This window comes from Sorex fumeus, unplaced genomic scaffold (genome assembly GCF_029834395.1).
Source record: "Sorex fumeus unplaced genomic scaffold, SorFum_2.1 ptg000128l, whole genome shotgun sequence".
In the NCBI taxonomy this organism is placed as follows: domain Eukaryota; kingdom Metazoa; phylum Chordata; class Mammalia; order Eulipotyphla; family Soricidae; genus Sorex; species Sorex fumeus.
In genome coordinates, this window is record NW_026606185.1 from 14,234,176 (window position 1) to 14,254,595 (window position 20,420).

At 39.8% G+C, this 20,420-nt stretch overlaps 1 protein-coding gene across 2 annotated transcripts in view; it reads left to right on the top strand.

The window, feature by feature from the left end:
- PIEZO2 (piezo type mechanosensitive ion channel component 2) overlaps positions 1–20,420 on the top strand; it is a 448,793-nt gene that overhangs the window by 270,528 nt on the left and 157,845 nt on the right. For both annotated transcript variants that reach the window (XM_056138121.1, XM_056138123.1), the window contains exons 6-7: positions 9,713–9,923; positions 11,682–11,895. In XM_056138121.1, coding sequence (XP_055994096.1) covers positions 9,713–9,923; positions 11,682–11,895 — 425 coding nt within the window. The remainder of the gene's footprint in view (positions 1–9,712; positions 9,924–11,681; positions 11,896–20,420) is intronic.

Genomic DNA, 20,420 nt, shown 5'->3' on the forward strand with positions numbered 1-20,420 from the left:
TCTTGTATTTTCCAGAGTACAGACATCAGTAATGAAATAATCCCCTCAGAGCCATTCATTCTTCTTTCTTAAGGTGGTATGTTTGTTGTCTTGTTTATTTGTTCCTTTTAACTCAATAATGAACCATATCTGGACATCATAACTGGGAGAAAGGTTCTGTCTAGGCACAAGAGGAAATACCACCCACTCCTCTGGGGTTTTCTGAATCTGAACTAATAAAAATATTAGCCTCCAAGAGAATAGTAGCAGAAAAAGTCAAATTCAGTAACAGAGACGTTTTCATAGCCACAAATTCTGAAGTAAAATGGGGCAAACCATGGGTCATGTATTTTGTGCTTAGGAATCTAGGATATCTAGAAAAGAGATGAAGGTTACACAAATGAGAAACTTGTTTGGGGAGATCACAATGTCCAGCATCCTTCTGACAGAGGTAAAAAAAGAAAATATCTTCTAACAGGGGTAGAATAACAAAATACCTGCTAATGGGGAAGTGATAATACACAGGTAGGGTGTTTGCCTTGCAAAAAGCTGACCTAGGTAGACCCCTGGCACCACATATTATCCCCTGTGCCTTCCAGGAGTGTTCCCTGAGGACAGAGCCAAGAGTTACACCTGAACACTGCCGGATGTGACCCCCAAGCCCAAAACAAAACTGTAGCACTGTCCTCCCATTGTTCATCAATTTGCTCAAGCGGGCACCAGTAACATCTCCATTGTGAGGTTTGTTACCGTTTTTGTCATATTGAATATGCCATGGGGAGCTTGCCAGGCTCTGGCGTGCAGTTGGGATACTCTTAGTGGCTTGCTGGGCTCTCTGAGACAGACGGAGCAATCGAACCCCAGTCGGCCACGTGCAAGGCAAACGCCCTACCCGCTGTGCTATCGCTCCAGCCAAAACAAAATGAAAAAAATTTAAAACACCTGCTGATATGAGAGGAAAAGTTTGCCTCACCTCTTACCAACTGCCCCACCTCCAAAGTGTCTTCATCACAACATAAATTTGAGGCACTGCTTTTTGAATTATACCCCCATTTACTCCTCAGTACCTCTGAAAGAGAACTGTCACCAATGTAATGTCAATTAATCCGTTCTTTCCATATACTGGTCAAGTATTTGGGGACAAAAAATAAAGTTTCCTTTCTGCTTCCCCCTGTCTTGCTAGTAGTCCTCATCAGAGCAAAAAGAATGCTGTCCCCACCCTGTTTCTATGCACAGCAGTCTACTTTGAATCCTTCACACCTTCTCATTACTAGCCACAATTTCTGTGGCTTCTAGACTAGACATTTGTTTGAAACCAGAGCCTGGCAAGCTACCCATGATGTATTCGATATGCCAAACACAGTAACAACAAAGTCTCCAATGGAGATGTTACTGGGCCCACTTGAGCAAATCAATGAACAACGGGAGGACAGTGACAGTGACAGTGACAACTTCTTTCCATCTCCCATTTTACAGTTCCAATCATGAAATCACGAACTAGATCTTAAAATAGCTCCCAGAAAGCCACTCCGCCTCCCTTCCCTATTGCTACCACACACCGAGTCTGGATTATTCCTATAAAATCCCAACTCTGATGATGCCACTTCCCTAAATAAAACACTCGCTGGACTCCCATTAAATAAGAAAAAACTCATCTCCAGTTGCTAGTGGCCTTGGCTCTGCATGTTCTGATCTGTTCCTGACACTCCATCCTTACTTTATTCTGTTGATCTTCCCTGCTCTGTATTGTAGCCACCTTGCCTCTCAGTGCCTGGGCTGGACAAACTGTATTCCTTCTGTAATTCAGTTCATGCCCAGTACTGTGCATGGCTACTTCCTCTTCCACCTTTATTGCCTTATGTCCATGGAAGCTTCCCTTTTTACCTCCTGATGTGAATGTTCAGTTCATTCCCTCTCGATGTAACCTCTTATTATGTTCACTACTTTATCACATTCTGTAAATATTCTACATATTGCTTTGATTTTTGTTTTCACTACACTGTAAGTTTTACAAGAGAAAGGATCTAGTCTGCCTTATTCTCTGTTTTACTCAGAAATATGACCAATGGAATTGGAGTGTATCATATGCCAAGTGAAGTCAGCACAGTGTACAAATACCAAATGGACAGATACAAATGCAGTGGACAGAAACCAAATGACCTCACTCATAGATGAGATATAAAGAAACGTGGCATGGGAATAGCAAATGGTCAAAGGCAACAGAACCTGAGAAATGGTCTATAAAACTGAGCTTATAAAGGGTGGGGTGAGGGCTAAGAAGAAGTATGAGAAGAGGGAGAATGCTCTGGTGGAGGTTGTGGTGTTGGAATTGTATGCATTGGACCCTATCATGAACAGTATTATAAATCACAGTGCTTTGAATTTTCAAATATGCATATATAGCAAAGTAGCAGGATTGTACACATTCTACATTGATCTACATAGACTTATTGGGCTAGATTATGCAATGATGGACTCACATGGAGGCTTCAAAAAGGTATCCAAGGTTAAATCACAGTGTGAGTCTTGGCAAAGGAGTGTCTGAAGATTTAGGTCTCCCCCAGACTATCTGAGACTTCATTATGGCCTAGGAAAATCCACATTTTCCCTGCTGGATCTCTCCTTACCATGGCTATGGAGGACAGTTACTTAATGCATCTGTACTGAGTATGTACTCTGTACCATTAAGTAAAAAGAATGAAGAAACCTAACAAAAGTGAGTTTTTATTGTTTTGCTTGTCCTTTTGATCTTTGAACCATGTTTGTTTTGTGAGTACTGAAAGAGAGCACTTCAAATCCCACAGTCAGATACAACTCCTTCTCAATGTCTTATTTTACAAACATATGACCTGTGTGATTACCTTTAAGTGACGACAGAATCTAGGGGTTCCAGCACAATTCATATTCATGTCCATCCTAGACCTGTCAAAATACTGGGAGCAGAACTGGGTTCTTGATCAGGCTGATGAGAGAAGGGGCAGCAGGAAGGATGGACAGAGGACTGCTATGGATTCCAAAGCAGCCAGCACATTGCAAACCAGCTTCTGATGTTAGGTGAGGAAGAGACTTGTGTCTGCCTCTTATCCTGATGAAGAATTATGTGGATCCTGCATCTAAACTTTCAGAAACTTCTGACTTGTGTGCCCTCAGAGTACTACTTTTGTCATCACTACCTGGGTTCCTTTTTTCTTACCTTGAGAAAGAATGAGGGTTTCTCAGAACTAAAATTAGTGGATTCTTAGGAAAAAGAAAGGTTCATAGTGAGTGATAATCTTTCTACCTAAAGGCAAGTTGAGTAATTGGTAGAGAGGGATATGTGGGCGGGATGGTGGGACCCAGGAAGGGCTGAGAGGGGATGTATGTGTGTGTATGAGTAGTTATGGTTGCATGTGTTCGTATGAGTGTGAGTGTGAGTGTGAGTGTGTGTATGGATGGATGGGTGTGTGAGTGTGAGTGTGCATTTGGATGAATGGGTGTGTGATTGTGAGTGTGCATATGGATGGATGGGTATGTGAGTGTGAGTGTGCATATGGATGGGTGTGTGTGAGTGTGAGTGTGAGTGTGTGTATGGATGGGTGTGTGTGAATGTGGGTGTGCATATGGATCAATGGGTGTGAGAGTGAGTGTGTGTATGGATGGATAGGTGTGAGTATGTATGGATGGGTGGGTGTATGAGTGAGTTTGTGTATGGATGGCTGGGTACATGAGTGTGTGAGTGTGAGTGTGGGTATTGATGGATGAGTGTGAGTGTGTGTATGGATAAATAGGTATATGAGTGTGAGTGTGCATGTGGGCAGATGGGTGTATTAGTGTGTGAGTATGCGTATGAATGGATGGATGGGTATAAGTGTGACTGCGCCTATGGGTAAGTGGGTATGGTGAGAGTGGGTTTTGTGTGTGTGTGTGTGTGTATGTATGGGACAGTGTGAGTATACTTATCTGGTTTGATGATGTTCTGTGAACTGATTTTTCTTTTTTAACATTAGCACCCATAGTTCACCTAGCACTGTATTTTCCAGTGTTACCATGTCTCTCCAGGTTGTTCAGGTTGACTCTTCAAACAACGTGGTGCTTTTACTGGGATATTTTTAAAGTTCTAACCACTGTGTGGGAGCCCTCTGTACATGTGAAGTCAGATTTCTAAGGGGATCACCTGTATGGGGGCCCTATGTTTGGGTTTTTAAAACTAAAACTAAGATCCTGGAGCCCTGGTCAGAAACCACACACCCAGCTGGTTCCTGTCAGCCTGTTTGGATGGTCTTTACCTGCCCTTTAGTAACAGCTCGTTACTCTGTAGAAGGCAGGGAAGAGCAAGATTCTACATACTCACTTTTCCAAAGAAAACAGCATATTATGTAAACTACTTTTGTAAGTTTGGAAAAATTATCTTCTCAAAACAAGGACTACCAAAGAATAAAATATTTGCTTTTTCTGTGCAGTACGTGCATGTGAGGCTTATATAACCTGTGCATCGCATGCAAACAATCCCACTTACTCCCCAACAATAATTTGCTTCCCCAGGGAATGCTGGAGACAGCTTTTATCTTCTGCTGTGAGTCACCATCTTGCCTCCTTGTCCCTTGGGCTCTTCTGTTGAGCTGAGCCCATTCTGGTGGGATAAATTGTTAATCTTTTATAATAAACAATGGATAAACAACTCCTGATGTTTTAGAAAATTGCCTCCCTTGCTTCCATGTCTTTTGATTCATTTTTCATGGCTTTGTTACACTCCAATAAAAATCCTTTTAAAGGCTTGGCTTATAACCACACAGGAATATGGATTCAGCAGCATGAAAATCTCTGGTCTCACATCTAAATCTTGGATAAAACCAGAAGGAGGTTCCACAGATAAATTACTTCCATATAATTACAAAAGTCTGCCTCTTAGGCTATGATTCAAATGAAATATTCTAGTTTTGCCTCATCAGCAAGTGTGGGAACAGTAGCTGTGTGGTTGCAGATGGAGCCAGTGCATAGATTCTAGGCTGGGCTGCTCAGAATCACTCTGAGCCGTGCTTTTCTTCAACCACATTCATTCCTAAGGCTCACCCCTAGAATTTTTGACTTAGGAAGTTTGTGGTGAAGCCAGGTATTCTGTGAGCTTAACATTTGCCAGGTGATCCTGAGGTGTTTTTCCAACCCAGGTTGAATCTTTTCCTGCTTGGGAATAAAGAGAAATGGAAGTTTGGGTATGGTCAAAGGAATTTATTGGGATTTCCTGGTCCAAAATTGAGTGGGAAGAATTACTTGATGGAGATGGAGTTCTGCGGGTGAGAGGCGAATGGAGGGAGTGCTGGCCACAGTGCAGCCTCTTTGTTTGGGCTTCCATCCAGGTTCAGAGAATAGCGTGACTTTGCCCATCGTGGTTTCCAGAGCTCTTAGAGCTTCTCCATGTGAAATGAGAGGTCACCCTCATCGAGCTGGTGCATTTGGACTCAGCAATTTGCAAAAAGGCCTTTGAAGAACTTAACATCTCATCAAATCAGTTTTAACAGTTTGTCACGAACAATAAGGATATGTAAACTTCTTTTATTTGGCTTTTTAAACCAGAGAAACCATTCATTTTGTGGGATTAAAACTTTATTTACAGCTACTCTATTTTATCTTCAAGGCCAGAATAAGACCCTGTCCCATTGAAGGACAGATTACCAGCAAGCTGCTAGTTACTAAAAACATTAGGGTGAGTGGATGCTCTACAGTGTTTATACCTATTAGAGAAACTGTTTAGAGGCAGAAAGCCTGTTCCCCAGCCAGCCTGCCATGACTAGTGCCATGACTAAGGCACTCACAGAGCAAAACCTGTCTCATCCTCAGCTCCCTCTCAGCTTGGCTGAATTCAAAAGCATTTCCAAATGAGGAACCCAGAGATTCCGGTACAAAAATGCTGAGGGCAAAAGTCCTCAAATGCAGTAATATGTATTTTTAAAATCACAGATATCCAAGTTCCACCTAAGAGAGATCAGGAGAATGCATTTGTCTAGTCTCACAAGGGTTCTCAACCAGATTTCTATTTGATTTAATCCACATCCATAGCAATTTTGTAATTGGATAAGAAGTCACTTATGATGAAAGCTATGCTTGTGTCTGACTGAGATACAGGTGACTATAACTGTTCTCTCTGTTTTCTCCCTCTTGCTCTTCCTCTTCTTTTTTTTCAAGTCTAGTGATTAAAGAGTTTTTGACAAGTTTCCTTCCTGGGAGAGAATTTGTGACATGATGTCCATTCATGGGAAAGGGGACTGGAAACAGGAGGTGCCCAGTTGTTCGCTTGTGAGTGAAGCAGTGGGGTGGGAGGGTCAACACCCTCTAAAAAGTGCTTTTAAAAGGGAGAATAGAATCACTGATATGTAAATCTGTTGTGGGGCTGAAGCTAAGTCTTTGAGACTGAGTGAGGAATTCATCTCAAGAGGGTAGATGCGGCATGTGCAGGAGAGTCAGGAGAGTCTGGATTTTATATTCTTTATATGGGTTCTTGTGTCTGTGCTGCTAAGGCAAAGAGATGAGGCTAAAAGATTGGAGAAGCAGATTGGTCATCTAGACAGTATTTGAGAGACAAGTGATCTGTTTGCTCTCCAGGATGCATCCAAATTCCATCACAACCCTGATTTAAAGACTTACCCCATGTCCCTCCATCTCAAATAGCCCCTTTCTGTTCCCACATCTCCTAGCTGTCCGTGTGATACATCCCCAAAGATTGCCTGAAAAGCAACTCAGAACTGGATGTCCCAACCTGCATCTGACTGCTTGTTCCCATCTCATTAAGGAAGACAAACATATAGGAGCTATCTCTGAGCCTTCTCTTTCCCTCCTTCCACCACATCACATTTTGCAGCTAGTCCCACAGACTCTGAAACACTGCAAAGACATAAATCTCAACTCAGCATGGTCCAAGTTGTCCTCCTCATGAACAGTCACAACTGTCATTCAGATCTCCCTGTGCCCTTCCCCAGACAGCATCCAATATTCTCCTGTGAAACACACTCTACTGTCCCCTACTGTGGTAAGGTGGTTGCCAATCAGGTTCCTATTAGAGCAGGTTTCTGAGAATCTTGGCATGGGGGAAATATTGTCATACATCTATCCAGTCTTTGAAGAGTTTCCCATGGAGACACATATGTGGGTCCCAAGGTGAGATGGGGGGACTTTTGTGTTGGTTGATGAGGTGAATTAGGAAAAAGAAGGGAGCAGGAGATGGTGTGAAGGAGAGGATCTGGGGTTGTACATCGTTCCATCAGTATTCATCCAATTCCGTATAAAGGGGACCTGGCTGTCCAATGGGAAAGAGGAGGAAGAGGAGGAGGAGGAGGAGGAGGAGGAGGAGGAGGAGGAGGAGGAGGAGGAGGAAGGGGAGATTCTAGAACTCCCTGCCTGTTTGCTGCACACAGCATAGACTAGCTCATCTCTTTGCCTAAATGCTTTTTTTCTAGGATGCTCACAAGACTGTTGACTTTGTGGCATTCACAGTCTTGGCCTAAATGCTGCATGCTCATAGAGACTGTCCTTGGCTGCAGTGTCTCAATAGCTACCCCATTATTCACAATCTTGTCCCTTTTTTGTTTGGTTTGGCCAATGCTGTGCATGGCATTTACTAATAAAATATTTTGCTTGTTCAATTTTTGTTTATGTATGGGTCTCTTACTGGAGATAAACCCTAAACAAATTTAAATCAAATGCTTTAAAAATAAACATAAGCTTTTATTTTCAGGAAAAAAATATATAACTGTGTCTTGATAGAGTGCAGAAGAAAACAATTTGGGAATATAAACTTAAGTCTAGAATTAAATTATTTTTGTGTGTAATTTTAAGTCAGGAATTAGGAGTGCTTGGGTTGATCCTGTGTTAACTAATTTTGAACAACTAGTTTAATTCACCAGTAGCTTGCACTGATCATGGTCTCTGAGTCCTTATGTCCACTAAGTACCCAGTAGAACTTGAACCATTCCTCCAGTGTATGCCTTCCAATAGTGAATGTGGGCATAGAGGTTCATGTACCTTCGGTGAATAGTGTTTAAGAACAGTGAGAAAGACCTTTAATGTGGGAAATGTAAAGGAGCAAGTGAAATCAAGGGACCTGAGAACAAATGTAAACAGAATCCCACACATGTTAAATCAGATCCTTTTGTCTAAAATGGATGGTTTCTATTTCTAACTACTTAAAAACAATTCCTAACCTTCCTAGAAAGGTTATCATTGCAAAAAATTATTGCAAAGGTTATCATTGCAAAAAAAAGTGAATTCTTTAAAAATGACTAATGAAAACACCTAACAAACCCATTTAAAGTAATGCCTTCAACCTTGTGTATATTCTACACATAAATTTCTTTCCTAAATCTCCAGTGAGAGTCCTGAGCAGCACGGCGCCTGTGGTGGAACTAATGAGTCCTGTGACAGGAGGAGGTAGGAAGAGCCTAAATATAGCCCAACATTCCGGCACCATTCATCCTTCAAGGTCAGGAAATCCTGAAATAGTTAGCAAAGATAAACTTCAGAGAGCAAAGGGATTTCCTAAGCACTGATTTAGACCATCCTTTTGGTTAAAGCCATGGATATTCTCGTGCAATCTGTTAGCAATTTAGTGTCGAACTCTTAAATTTGAGGCACCAAGCCCAGACTAATGGAGACTATCACTATCACTATCACTATCATCCCATTGGTTGTCGAATTACTCAAGCAGGCACCAGTAATGTCTCTGTTCCTCCCAGCCCTGAGATTTTAGCAGTCTTCTTAATCATCTTTTCCCAATGACTGGAGGATCTTTCAGGGTTAGGGGAATGAGACCTATTGTCGTTACTGAATTTGGAATATCGAATAGGCCACAGGGAGCTTGCCAGTCTCTGCCCATGCGGGCAGGATCATCTCAGTAGCTTGCCAGGCTCTCCAAGAGGCATAAATGGGTAGGAAAGTGTCTTATAATGTGTGGTATGGCCACTTTGTGGCCACATGGTCTGGACAGTGGCCTGGAGCATGGTGGTGGTTGTGCAGTGGAGGTAGGCTGCCGGGGCTAGGTCCCTTGGGTTGGGGAGGGCTCTCACCGCCCCACAGCCTGGCTCAGAGTCCAGTGCCATGGTTCTGGGAGCTTCTTTTTATACTCCTGTGTCTGAGAGGAGCATCCATGGATTCTGGAGGTGTCCCATCAGGAGATTATCTGGTGCTTGCAGGGTGTGGCTTATGGGTGTGATCCCTGAGTCACCGGAGACTGGGGGAAGCAGGCAGAGAACCTCTGTTCCAGGTCCCATTGAGGCCAGAGTCCAAGGTCACAAAGTCGCCCATTATCTGGGTTCTGTGGGACTTCATTCTTACATTAGGTTAGGCCTGAGCATCCAGAAAGCAGCCTAGAGCGTGGTGGTGGTGGGGCAGTGGAGGTCGGCTGCTGGGGCTGGGTCCTTTGTGGTGGGGAGGGCTCTCACCTGCCCCACAGCCTGACATGGAGTTATGAATAGATTTCAAATTTTTTCTTCTGCCTATACCAATGAGCACTTATAAGGAGGATGACCTGCTCTTAGGAACCCTGTGATGAGTGGCATTTCCTGTCATCATCATTATCAGGACCTCGTCCTTCTTAGGGCATTTGTGGGAACTCAGAGATTGGGGCACTGATGGGACTGTCTACATTTTCCACCTGATTTGTGAAATGCACCTCATCAATTAATTCACCAATGGTAATCCATATCAGCTTCTGGGTCAGAGATGCCAAGTTCTGAGTGACCGTGTTTTCTCTTTTTTATTCATATAGGTAGAGGGAGAAAAAATAGATCCCGAAGAGGCGCTGATTTATGAAGAAGATTTAGATGATGGAGCTGGTGTTGAAAGGGAGTTGGAAGAAAGCACAAAATTAAAAATGTTCCGCAGGCTCGCCTCTGTGGCGTCCAAGCTTAAGGAGTTTATCGGCAACATGATAACCACTGCAGGAAAGGTGGTTGTGACCATTTTACTGGGGTCATCAGGTGAGATCTTCCACTACTGGATGGAGTGCAAGTATCACTCTGCTTTGGCTAATAATGAAAGAAATGACCGAGAAGAAAAGGAAAAAGGAAACAGTCTTACACACAGAGACACACACACACAAACACAACTGATTATATATTCTCACCACACATTTTTCTTATTAACGTCTAGTGTTTGTTGTTGTTGTTTGCTTGTTTGGGGGCCTAACTATGCTCGACGCTTACCCCTGGCTTTGCACTCAGGGATCACTCCTGGCAGTTTTGATGCTGGATATTGAACCTGGGTCAGCTGCCTAGAAGGCAAGTATCTTCCCACTGTATAAACTCCCTAGTTTTTATGTTTTGAGATAATCTTTTATACTATTTTATAACAATCTTATTACATAAGGAAGTTTTATCACTTATGAGTGTAAGTTAGAAAAGCAAGTTTACTGCTCTCACAGAGTGATGTACTACAGTGCACAGGGGCCCACACAGCTCTGTGCATGTGTCCTCTGAGAGATCTCTGTCTATACTGAGCCAGTCTGAACTGACAGGATATACTCTCTTGTCTGAAAGTTAGGTTAGATTGTAATCTTGTAGCACAAACTCATTTCCCTTAAACCTTAATCACAGGTTCCTTATCTCATAGCAATGTTTACCTCCTTTCCTTTCATTCTGCTGTTTACCATCTCCCAGAGCCCCTCTGAAGTTCTTCTTATCCCATATAATAGACGCTTCACAAGATGAAACAACTTTGAAAACAGTAGAAAAGAGAATGGGATTTGTCATAAATATAGCACAATATTCTAATGAAGCGTTATTTCAAAATGCCCCCCACCAGGTTGGAAAGCATCTTGTCAAGGAATTACCTCATTTTCCATTTTTCCTTTGGGTAATAGTGCAACTAAGATTTCACTGGGTAGGAGAAAATTTTAGTGGGACTTGAACTGCTGCAGTAAGTCTTGTTGTTGTGAATCCTGGTTAATAACAATGAAGTTGAATCCTCTTCAGGGCTCACCCAGGAGATTTCACAAGACTGGAGGCCCTGAGTTTAGTTTCTAGCATCTCACAGCCCCACAAGCAATGCCAAAGGTCTCCTTGATATTGGAGAGATGGGAAGGCAGAAAAACTGGGCCTGAACATAGAATATTCAGGTTCACAGAGCTGGTCTTAATATGACTGAACATAACCATAAGGGCCCTGAACACTGCTGGTGATTCCCCCTATATAATTAAATTTTAAAACATTTTGATTTGAGGGCCCCACTCAGCAGTGCTCAGAAATCAATCCTGGTGGTGTTCAGGGTACCATATAGGGTACAGGAGATAGTAAAAGGCCTACCCACCTTACTATTGCTCTGGCCCCTAAAAAATAAATTTTTATGTAAATCCCTTAAAAAACAATATCAGGCACAACTAGAATAATACATATGTTCCTGAAAAATCGAGAGAAGAAATTGAAAGATAGGAAAAGGCAAGAAAACATGCCTAATGATCTTCTTACAAAATTTTAATAATGTGAAAATATGTTTACTATCTCAGATGTCATTGATAGGATTTCTTTTCCCATATTTACACATATTGCTTTTGTTTGATTTTTTCTATAATAAAAATAGTATTATTTTAATCAACACAATGTAATTAGTATTCTTACAACCTGATCAATACCTGAAAATATATGAAGTAAATATGTGTCATTTCAATAGCTACACTCACTGAAATGTAAATGGTTCTGTCATCAATGCAGTTTCTCATAACCACATTTCTTCTTCTGCAGGGATGATGCTGCCATCTTTGACTTCATCTGTGTATTTCTTTGTATTTTTGGGTCTGTGCACTTGGTGGTCCTGGTGCCGGACCTTTGATCCATTGTTGTTCAGCTGCCTCTGTGTTCTACTGGCTATTTTCACTGCGGGACACCTGATTGGACTTTATTTATACCAGTTTCAGTTCTTCCAAGAAGCGGTTCCACCTAATGACTACTATGCTAGGTAAGATATTGCTAAGATATTTCATTGCAATCTTGAAAATTGGAATTTGCATGGGTTTTTCTTGATGTCCATTGAGTGTTAAGAGTTGGGGGTTAAAAATTGGGGGTGGTGGGTAAAAAATCTAGTGTTTTAAACTTATTGCATGACACTTCAGAGAAGGTTAAATTTGTTCACATGGAGGTGCTAATGAGTCAGGAAAGGGGGAAGAGATGCTCTTTGTAACAAGGAGAATAGGTATATGGGAACTATATACCTATTCAACTATGGGAACATCCATGAAGAATATTTTGCATCAGTGAATATGCCATGTCAGGAAATATAGCTAAAAAGAACTAGTGCAGTTCTAACAAAGGACATAAAAAATAATTGGTTTGTGATAACAATGATTTGTTATAATAGCTAAGATATTTTATATATTTATAGAGAATGCAAACTGATAATAACAGAAAGCAGAATGGTTGTAGTCTGAAAAGAAAAAAATGTATCATTTTTATTGGATTACAACAGATTACTGTAGAATAGTATATCAAGATGGTATTTTTATGAAACATACACATAAAAGCAAATTATCTTTAAATGATAGTATGTTGGTAAATTTTGTTTTATTGGTTTGCTAAGTGCCAAGTGTATCACCATTACCCCCAAGGACATCCAGTTGGCATGCCATATTCGAGAGAGAGGGCATAAAGTTTATGATGCTAAAATCTCAGGGTTGGGACAAGTCGCTACTGGTGCCCGCTCAAGCAAATCAATGATTAACGGGATGACAGTGCTACAGTGCTACAGTGGTTTGCTAAAAATAAATCAACTGAACATTATATAAGTTTAAATGTCATATTATAATGTTTTAAAATAATAATTGAGAGGGGTCGAAGAGATAGTACAGCTGGTAGGGCATTTGCCTTGCATGCAGCCGACCTGGGTTCGATCCCCAGCATCCCATATGGTCTCCCCAGCACCGCCAGGAGTGATTCCTTAGTGCAGAGCCAGGAATAACACTTGAGCATCGCTGGGTGTGACCCAAAACTCAAAAAATAAAATAAAATAATAAAATAAAAATAAAATAATAGATACTTAAAAAAAATAGAATCCATGAGGAGAGAGAGAATTTTCATTTTTTTCAATTGGATTTGACTTTTAGATCAACTCCACTCTGTGAGAATAGAATTAAAGGTAAAGAATTACACATTTAAAAAAAACAAAGCGTTAACAACAACAAAAGAATTACACGTTTACTTTAACTTTTTAGTAGAAACCTTAGGTGATTTGTAATTAATGAGGGAGAAATCCTTACAGTATTATGCCAGCTAATGAGCGGGAAAGTAATAAATTATGAAATTACAAATAGTTATAAAAATTTTACTTATCAATTCTTAATAAAATATTTGATTCTTTAATAACAAACTGAAGCCATTATTTTAAAGCACATTATTTATTTTAACCTTAACTTGCCAGAATGAAGAATGTTTGCAACAATGACAAAGAATAACCTCACCAATTACTTTCTAATTGCTATGAAAAAATTAATCTTGATGAGGGTAACAGTACCTTAGCCAACTGATAAAAATTAACACTGCCAACACTTGGACTCTCATATCATGCAATATAAAGCATACAACATAACCTCATATTATTCAAGTGTTAGATGTCACTTCCAATCTAGAGAAAATATACTGGATTTTAAAAAGCAATTTACATGATTCTACAGATAAATAAGCAGCAAATGCATAAGGTAGAGTCTACAGGGCAAACGGCCTACTTTCTTGAGTAATCAGAAAGAAAGAGATGCATGATGAGAAGGAAAGTAGGGGCCGTAGTAGTTTATTTTTAATATACTTCACTTTGAAAAATACATATCACACTCTCATTTTTCCATTATTTCTCAGTAAATATGTAAGAAAACTGATAAACGGGTATGGAAAGCCATAGCTTTACAAGGGCAAAGCACAGCCTCCATCCCCACCACCTGAGAGGACTCTTTAAAAATGCTGCAAATTCATATGACACCTTTTATAGGAGCAGATAAATGCTTAATTTCAATATGGGCGTTAATTCTAGACCAAATGAATCCCTTGGTTTCTTTTTAACATTTAATTTTTTATATATTGAGCACATACAGGAAAAAATTATTGTGCTATTATAAACACTGACTTTTCAAAGATGATCTATTGGAAAATTAGAAATGTGAATATCCTATTCCTGTGTTAACTTGGGGGTGTCTGTCTCTCCACCGTCCACATACCTCCCCTCAGTAGTTAAAGGATCTTCTCTGCTTTCTAGAGATTGGTGACAGGAAATACAGAAAGTATTAAAAATGGAAAAGATCAGACAAACTCCATAAAAAGATCATTTAGTAAATATCTTAGGTCTGATGGGTCTTTGTTCTTTGTATAATTCTTTCAAAAAACTGCAGTACAAAATAAAACAACAGACAAGATAGTGAATGTGAGTACATTTCAGCAAAACTTAATTTGTAAACACCAAAATTTGGATTTCACAGTTCTTACAAATCTCATAAGATATTATTTTTCATTTTGGCTTTCTTTAAACACTCAAAATGTAATAATTGTTTGTTTATGACCTTTAAAAATTGGTGGTAAACCAGACTTGCCAATCTATGGTGTAGATAAGAATAGTTCCGTAGGGTCTAGAGAGATAGTACAAAGACTGCAGTATTTGTATTGCATGTGGTTCACCTGGGTTCAATTTTTGTCACCACATATGGTCCCCTGAGACCTGCCATAAGTATTCTCTGAGCAATGAATCAAGAAAAAGCCTTGCTCACCACATGTGACACAGAAACAAATAAAAATCATAGTTTAAAAACATAACATAATATTTTTATTTGAATTCTCTTAATTCTTCAATTTAATTAATATTTAATAGATGATCCCTTTAAACAGTTTAAGCACTATAGTTTTCTCTTTTTTAAAGTTTATTGCAATATATTGCATTCAATATTCCAACACCAATCCCGCTACCATTACATCTTCCCACCACCAATATTTTGAATTTTCCCAACCACCACCCAAACCTGCCCCAATTGCAGGCCCTAACTTATTAATTTTGTATTGCTTATTACAAATAATTCACTAAAAATTATCAAAAAGGTTTTCTTAGAAGACAGTGTATGAAAATCGTTGTATCTCACCCCGAGCCATTAACCCTTTTAAAAGAGATTACTAACATGTTGTTACAGATTGAGCCTTGTGTGCTAATATTTTTTAATCGAGATTGGTTGCCTTCTATTTTATATTGCATCCAATGTGGTAAGCTGCTCAGGTACATCAGTGGTATAGAGTATGAGATGTCACGCTACAGAAATTCTAAAATTTTAAATAAGGTGATACAGCTGGAGTTAAATTTGCAATTGTACTACTTAGAGTAGTCTTCATATTTGCTGTATTGACTAATGCTATAGTGATCTCTGCACCTAAGTTACTTCAAAATTTAAGTAATGCTCATGATAAGCAGAAAGCAACCCATTTCCTCAGTGTCCTAAGTCCTCTGTGGTGCTAGTTAATGCATGTTTCTGTTGGAGGATCTGGAAGATTCAAAGGTTCTCAGTGAACAGTCTGATAAATGATTTGTGGTTCCCTCACTGACTATATGTGTAAATTATTACTGTCCTCCCATTGTTCATCAATTTGCTCGAGCAGGCCCAGTAACATTGTGAGACTTGTTGTTACCGTGTTTGGCATATCGAGTACGTCATGGGGAGCTTGCCAGGCTTTGCTGTGCAGGCAAGATACTCTCGGTAGCTTGCTGGGCTCTCTGAGAGGGGCGGAGAAATCGAACTCGGGTCGGCCATGTTGGCTGTGTGCAAGGCAAACGCCCTATCCACTGTGCTATCACTCCTAATATTTAGGTGAAGCCAAGATTGTGGGATTTATTTCATTCCAGGATCATCTTCTTTCTCAATCCAGTAGTTCTAAGAGATCATAGAGATCATATGTCTTCTTGGAGCTCTGTCCAGACATGTGGTTTTATGTTCCCACTGTATTTAGCCAAGAAAGGGTATAGAACAAATGAACAAAATCCAGCAAATATAGAGGATATACAGGAGTACTGGGTAAACATTGAGAAGGGAGAAGGGAAGTGTTATGTCCAATCATGAGAAGCATGCTTATGGTAAGGTTAAAACCCTGTGTCTGAAAGTAAGATTATCCTTACCAAATTTGAAATGACGTAGTACATTATAAATGCATGTAAAATTGGTGACCACGGTTTTGAAGTTGATCTCACAAAATAAAGCTTAAAACAAATCTCCACAAGTAAACGTAACAAATCTCCACAAGTAAATGTAACATCAATCCTGTATATTGAATTTAGTTTAACAAACTAATGCCTTATTCCAACCGTTACTCTGGAACATTTCCTAAAAGAAAATGCTGAACTTAACAAAATTTGGTTTAGCTGTTCCAAGTATAGCTCCTTCTGAAGGTTGATTTTCATTATATGGAATTTGCATCGATAACTACACTATATATCTTGAGGGTCACACACAGCTTGTTCAGGGGACCATGCTGTGATGAGTATCAAACTCAGGGCTCCCAATGCTTGTACTGCACTCCAGCCATTCGAACTCTTTTCCTGTCTCACTATTCATTTTAAAAACAAATACACAGCCAGATTATCTCATCATCGGCCACCATCCAGATCACATGGCTTTTTCTCCCGGAAGGGAGCAACATGACACCCGCCATAGCCATGCCACCAGACTTCACACCAGGTTATTTCACTCAGGGAGCACCCGAAGGGAGAGGGAGAGAGCCCTCCCCACCCCAAGGGACTCAGCCCTGGCAGCTGAAAGCCTCCAGAACCCAACTTCTTCCACATGCAAGGCCACTCCCCACACGCTCGTGCCGAGCCTCACATATGAGTGGACATATTCCTGTCGAATGCAGCCAAGTGACACATCATAAGACACTCTCTACCCATTCTCCATAAGTACCACACCACATTTGCTGGGGTTCAAATAGTAGGCAACTAATCGTAGAGGAAAGTATATATATATATATATATATATATATATATATATGCATATATACATATTTTCAGATATATATACAAAATCTCACATCACTCAACCTTTAACAACATGTTAGTGATATCCTAAAGAATATCTTAACGGCAATTGCCAAAATAGAACAATCTGCACACTGTTTCCTCTATGGATTTTTTTTGTAGAATTTTCAGTGGTTTTTCATAACACACTATACAAAATATTTAATTTTGGTTGTGCTTTGGGACCGGGATTGGGGCTTGGGATAGAAACTTCCCAAATTTGGTGGTGGTATTATTGTAGGGGTTGGTACTTGAATATTAAATATAATCAAATATTGTGAATTACCTTACAAAATTTAAAAATAAGTACACAGAGGAAGCTACCAAGAGTATCTCGCCCGCATGGCAGAGCCTGGCAAGCTCCCCATGACGTATTTGATATGCCAAACACAGTAACAACAAATTCTCCAATGGAGACGTTACTGGGCCCGCTCGAGCAAATCGATGATCAACGGGAGGGCCTTTACTTTACTTTTACTTTACACAGAGGATTGCGAACTAGTACAGTAGCATGGTACTTGCTTTGCTACATGTAGCCATCCCAGTTCTATCCCAGGAACTCAGTATAGTTCCTGAGCCTTGTAAGCAGCTATTCTTGAGCATAGTGCCAGGAGTAAGGACTAAGCATTGAGATGGTTCAGTATGACCCAAAACAAAAGCAAAAGACGTAAAATTTATACACACACACACACACACACACACACACACATATTTACTTATGATGATTTTTCTCCTATTTTACTGTCCTATTTTAGTATATCATGTTGATAAGAAAGTGCATTATGTTTAGTGAGTGAAAAGCTTATATTTATTTCAGTGTTAAAATGATATTTTAAAAAAGCAAAAGAAAGGCATAGAACTCCAGTATCTGGAGTATGACTGTTCTCTGACAAAAAGAAATGTTTAAGAAAATATTATTAAGAGTACAATATTGACAGGCATAGCTCACTTTTTTCCAACTTGTTTTACTGCATTGCACAGCTATTTTGGATTTTTTGGTTTTTATTTTTTTTGCAAAGTGAAGGTTTGTGCCAGTACTATATTGAGTTAGAGTTTTGGTGCCATTTGTCTGAAAGCATGTACTTTCTATCTACTACTGGGATTCTAGAGATCCTCAGTGGGAACATCATGCAGATGTCCAAAAGCAGTTTCATTAGAAAAGAAATTAAAGCAGTTTTTCAACAGGTTCCAGAAAGAGAGAAAAGAGAAAGAGAGAGAGAGAGAGAGAGAGAGAGAGAGAGAGAGAGAGAGAGATCCTTAAGTGAAGGTTTCCCTGTGAGTTTGAAAGCATTCAGTTTTGTGATCTTGTTGGAACTTGAGTGTGCAGTTCTGTTGCTTGTGGATTGTGTTCATTTTGTTGTGAGATGTTTCAGGCAACTCAGACTTACTTCATATGCTTCTTCCTGTACTGCAGTATCATTTGGATCTTTTAGAGGGGAAACTAATCTCCCAAGTGAAGCCCATGAGGACCAAGAAACTTCCTTGTGATTTTGTTAACTGTGCCAGTGATTGGCCTCTGTGTCCATCACAGAAAATCTAGAAGTGGTTGAGGGCCTTCAGGACCACACCTGACGGTATTTCGAACCATCTCCAGGGCTCACCTGGTGACTCTTGAGGAACCTTGTGGTACTGGGTATCAAACCTAGTCTGAAGCCTGAAAGCCATACACCTTGACTCTGTGCTATATCTCTCTGACCCATCATTAGCATCCTGTCTACTCCCAAGGTGTGTGTCAAGTATGCTAATGAGATCCAAGTTACTATTACCAGGTTTCTATGGTAAGGGTTTAGTGAATCAATTAAAACTGACTGATGATGTACGTTTATGATTTCTCTGCTTGTTACCCATGTCCTGCTCATAATAGAAATAAAGGGGAAAGCATCTTAACAGTCAGAACTACCATTGCTTTTAGGGAGCAGTCCTGTGTTACTCATTTTCATCTGTCTTCTATTTTTTGTAACTCTTGAAAGTTTCAGTCTTTGTCATGATTATCATCACATTTGTTACAGTGATCTGAGAGTAGTGTTCTGATGGTTAGGTTCTCCTTGAATCATGCCCATAGAAGATGACAAACTTAATAAATAAATGTTTGTCTTCTGAAAGTTCCAGTGATTACCATTCCATCCTTCTTCTCCTTCTCCTCCTTCTCCTTTTCCTCCTTCTTCTCCTCCTCCACCTCCTCCTTCTCTCCCCCCACCTCTGAACCTTTTTGTTCTCCAAGACACAACAGTATTGAAATATTATGACAACTTAATCTAGGTATTCAAGGGAAAAAGAGAGAGACAATCTTGTGCTTACCAATTGAAATCAAAAGTTACACATGACTAAACTTATTGAAAAAAAGGCATGTCAAAACCAAGATGGTCAGAACCTAGGCCTCACAAACAGAAGTTCTTGAGGTGTTTAGCAATAATGTAATTCTTTATTTGAGTGTGCGTTACTTATAGGCAATCTGTACCTTAATATAAAGGTAAAGGACCTCCCGTTGATCATCGATTTGCTCGAGCAGGCCAGTAACGTCTCCATTGGAGACTTTTGTTGTTACTGTATTTGGCATATCGAATACGTCACGGGGAGCTTGCCAGGCTCTGCCGTGCGGGCGAGATACTCTCGGTAGCTTGCCGGGCTCTCCGAGAGGGGCGGAGGAATCGAACTCAGGCCAGCCATGTTGGCTGGGTGCAAGGCAAATGCAGTACCTTAATATATGAAATTTTTACTTTTTGTCTGTATCCATGTTTTATTTTATAGCAAAGATGTGTTTTTCATGAAAAAAAGAAACAAAGCTTGGAATCTTATGTTGACTAGATCAAAATGTAGATGCAAAGGAAATATTCTTGAGTAAATAAAAGACCTACTCTATTGAATATAGGTTGACATGTGTTCATGTCACATTATTGATATGGAGAATATTTTCTTGTCATTATGAAGATCAAACAGGACAGACACATTTTCTTAAGTTAAAGTCCAATCCAGAGCAAGGTCTAAAAAATTGAGATCTGTTCATGAGGTATAAGGAAACAGGAAAGTACAAGATGAAGCAGTAAGTGCTAAGATAGAAGTTGTTGCAAATTATTCTGAAGGTTTAGCAATGAAGATATAGCAACTGAATATCTAAGTTGTTGCAGATTATTCTAAGATCAATGATGAAGGCTACATGAAACAACAGATTCTCAATGTAGACAAAAGAGCCTTTAACAGAAAATGCCATTGACAGAGAACTTAATTCTGAGCTTCAAAGGACAGGCTGTAACTGTTTTGCCTGGAGCTAATGCAGCCAATGATCATTTACAATTCTGAAAATCCTATGACCTTTAACAATTGTGCTGTCTTCCCTGACTGTGCTTTATAAATGGAACCACAAAGTCTGTATCACATCAGTTTATAACATGGTTTATAGAAAATTTTAAGCCTAACAATTTATACCTACTGCTCAGAAAAAAAATTATTTTGAAATATTA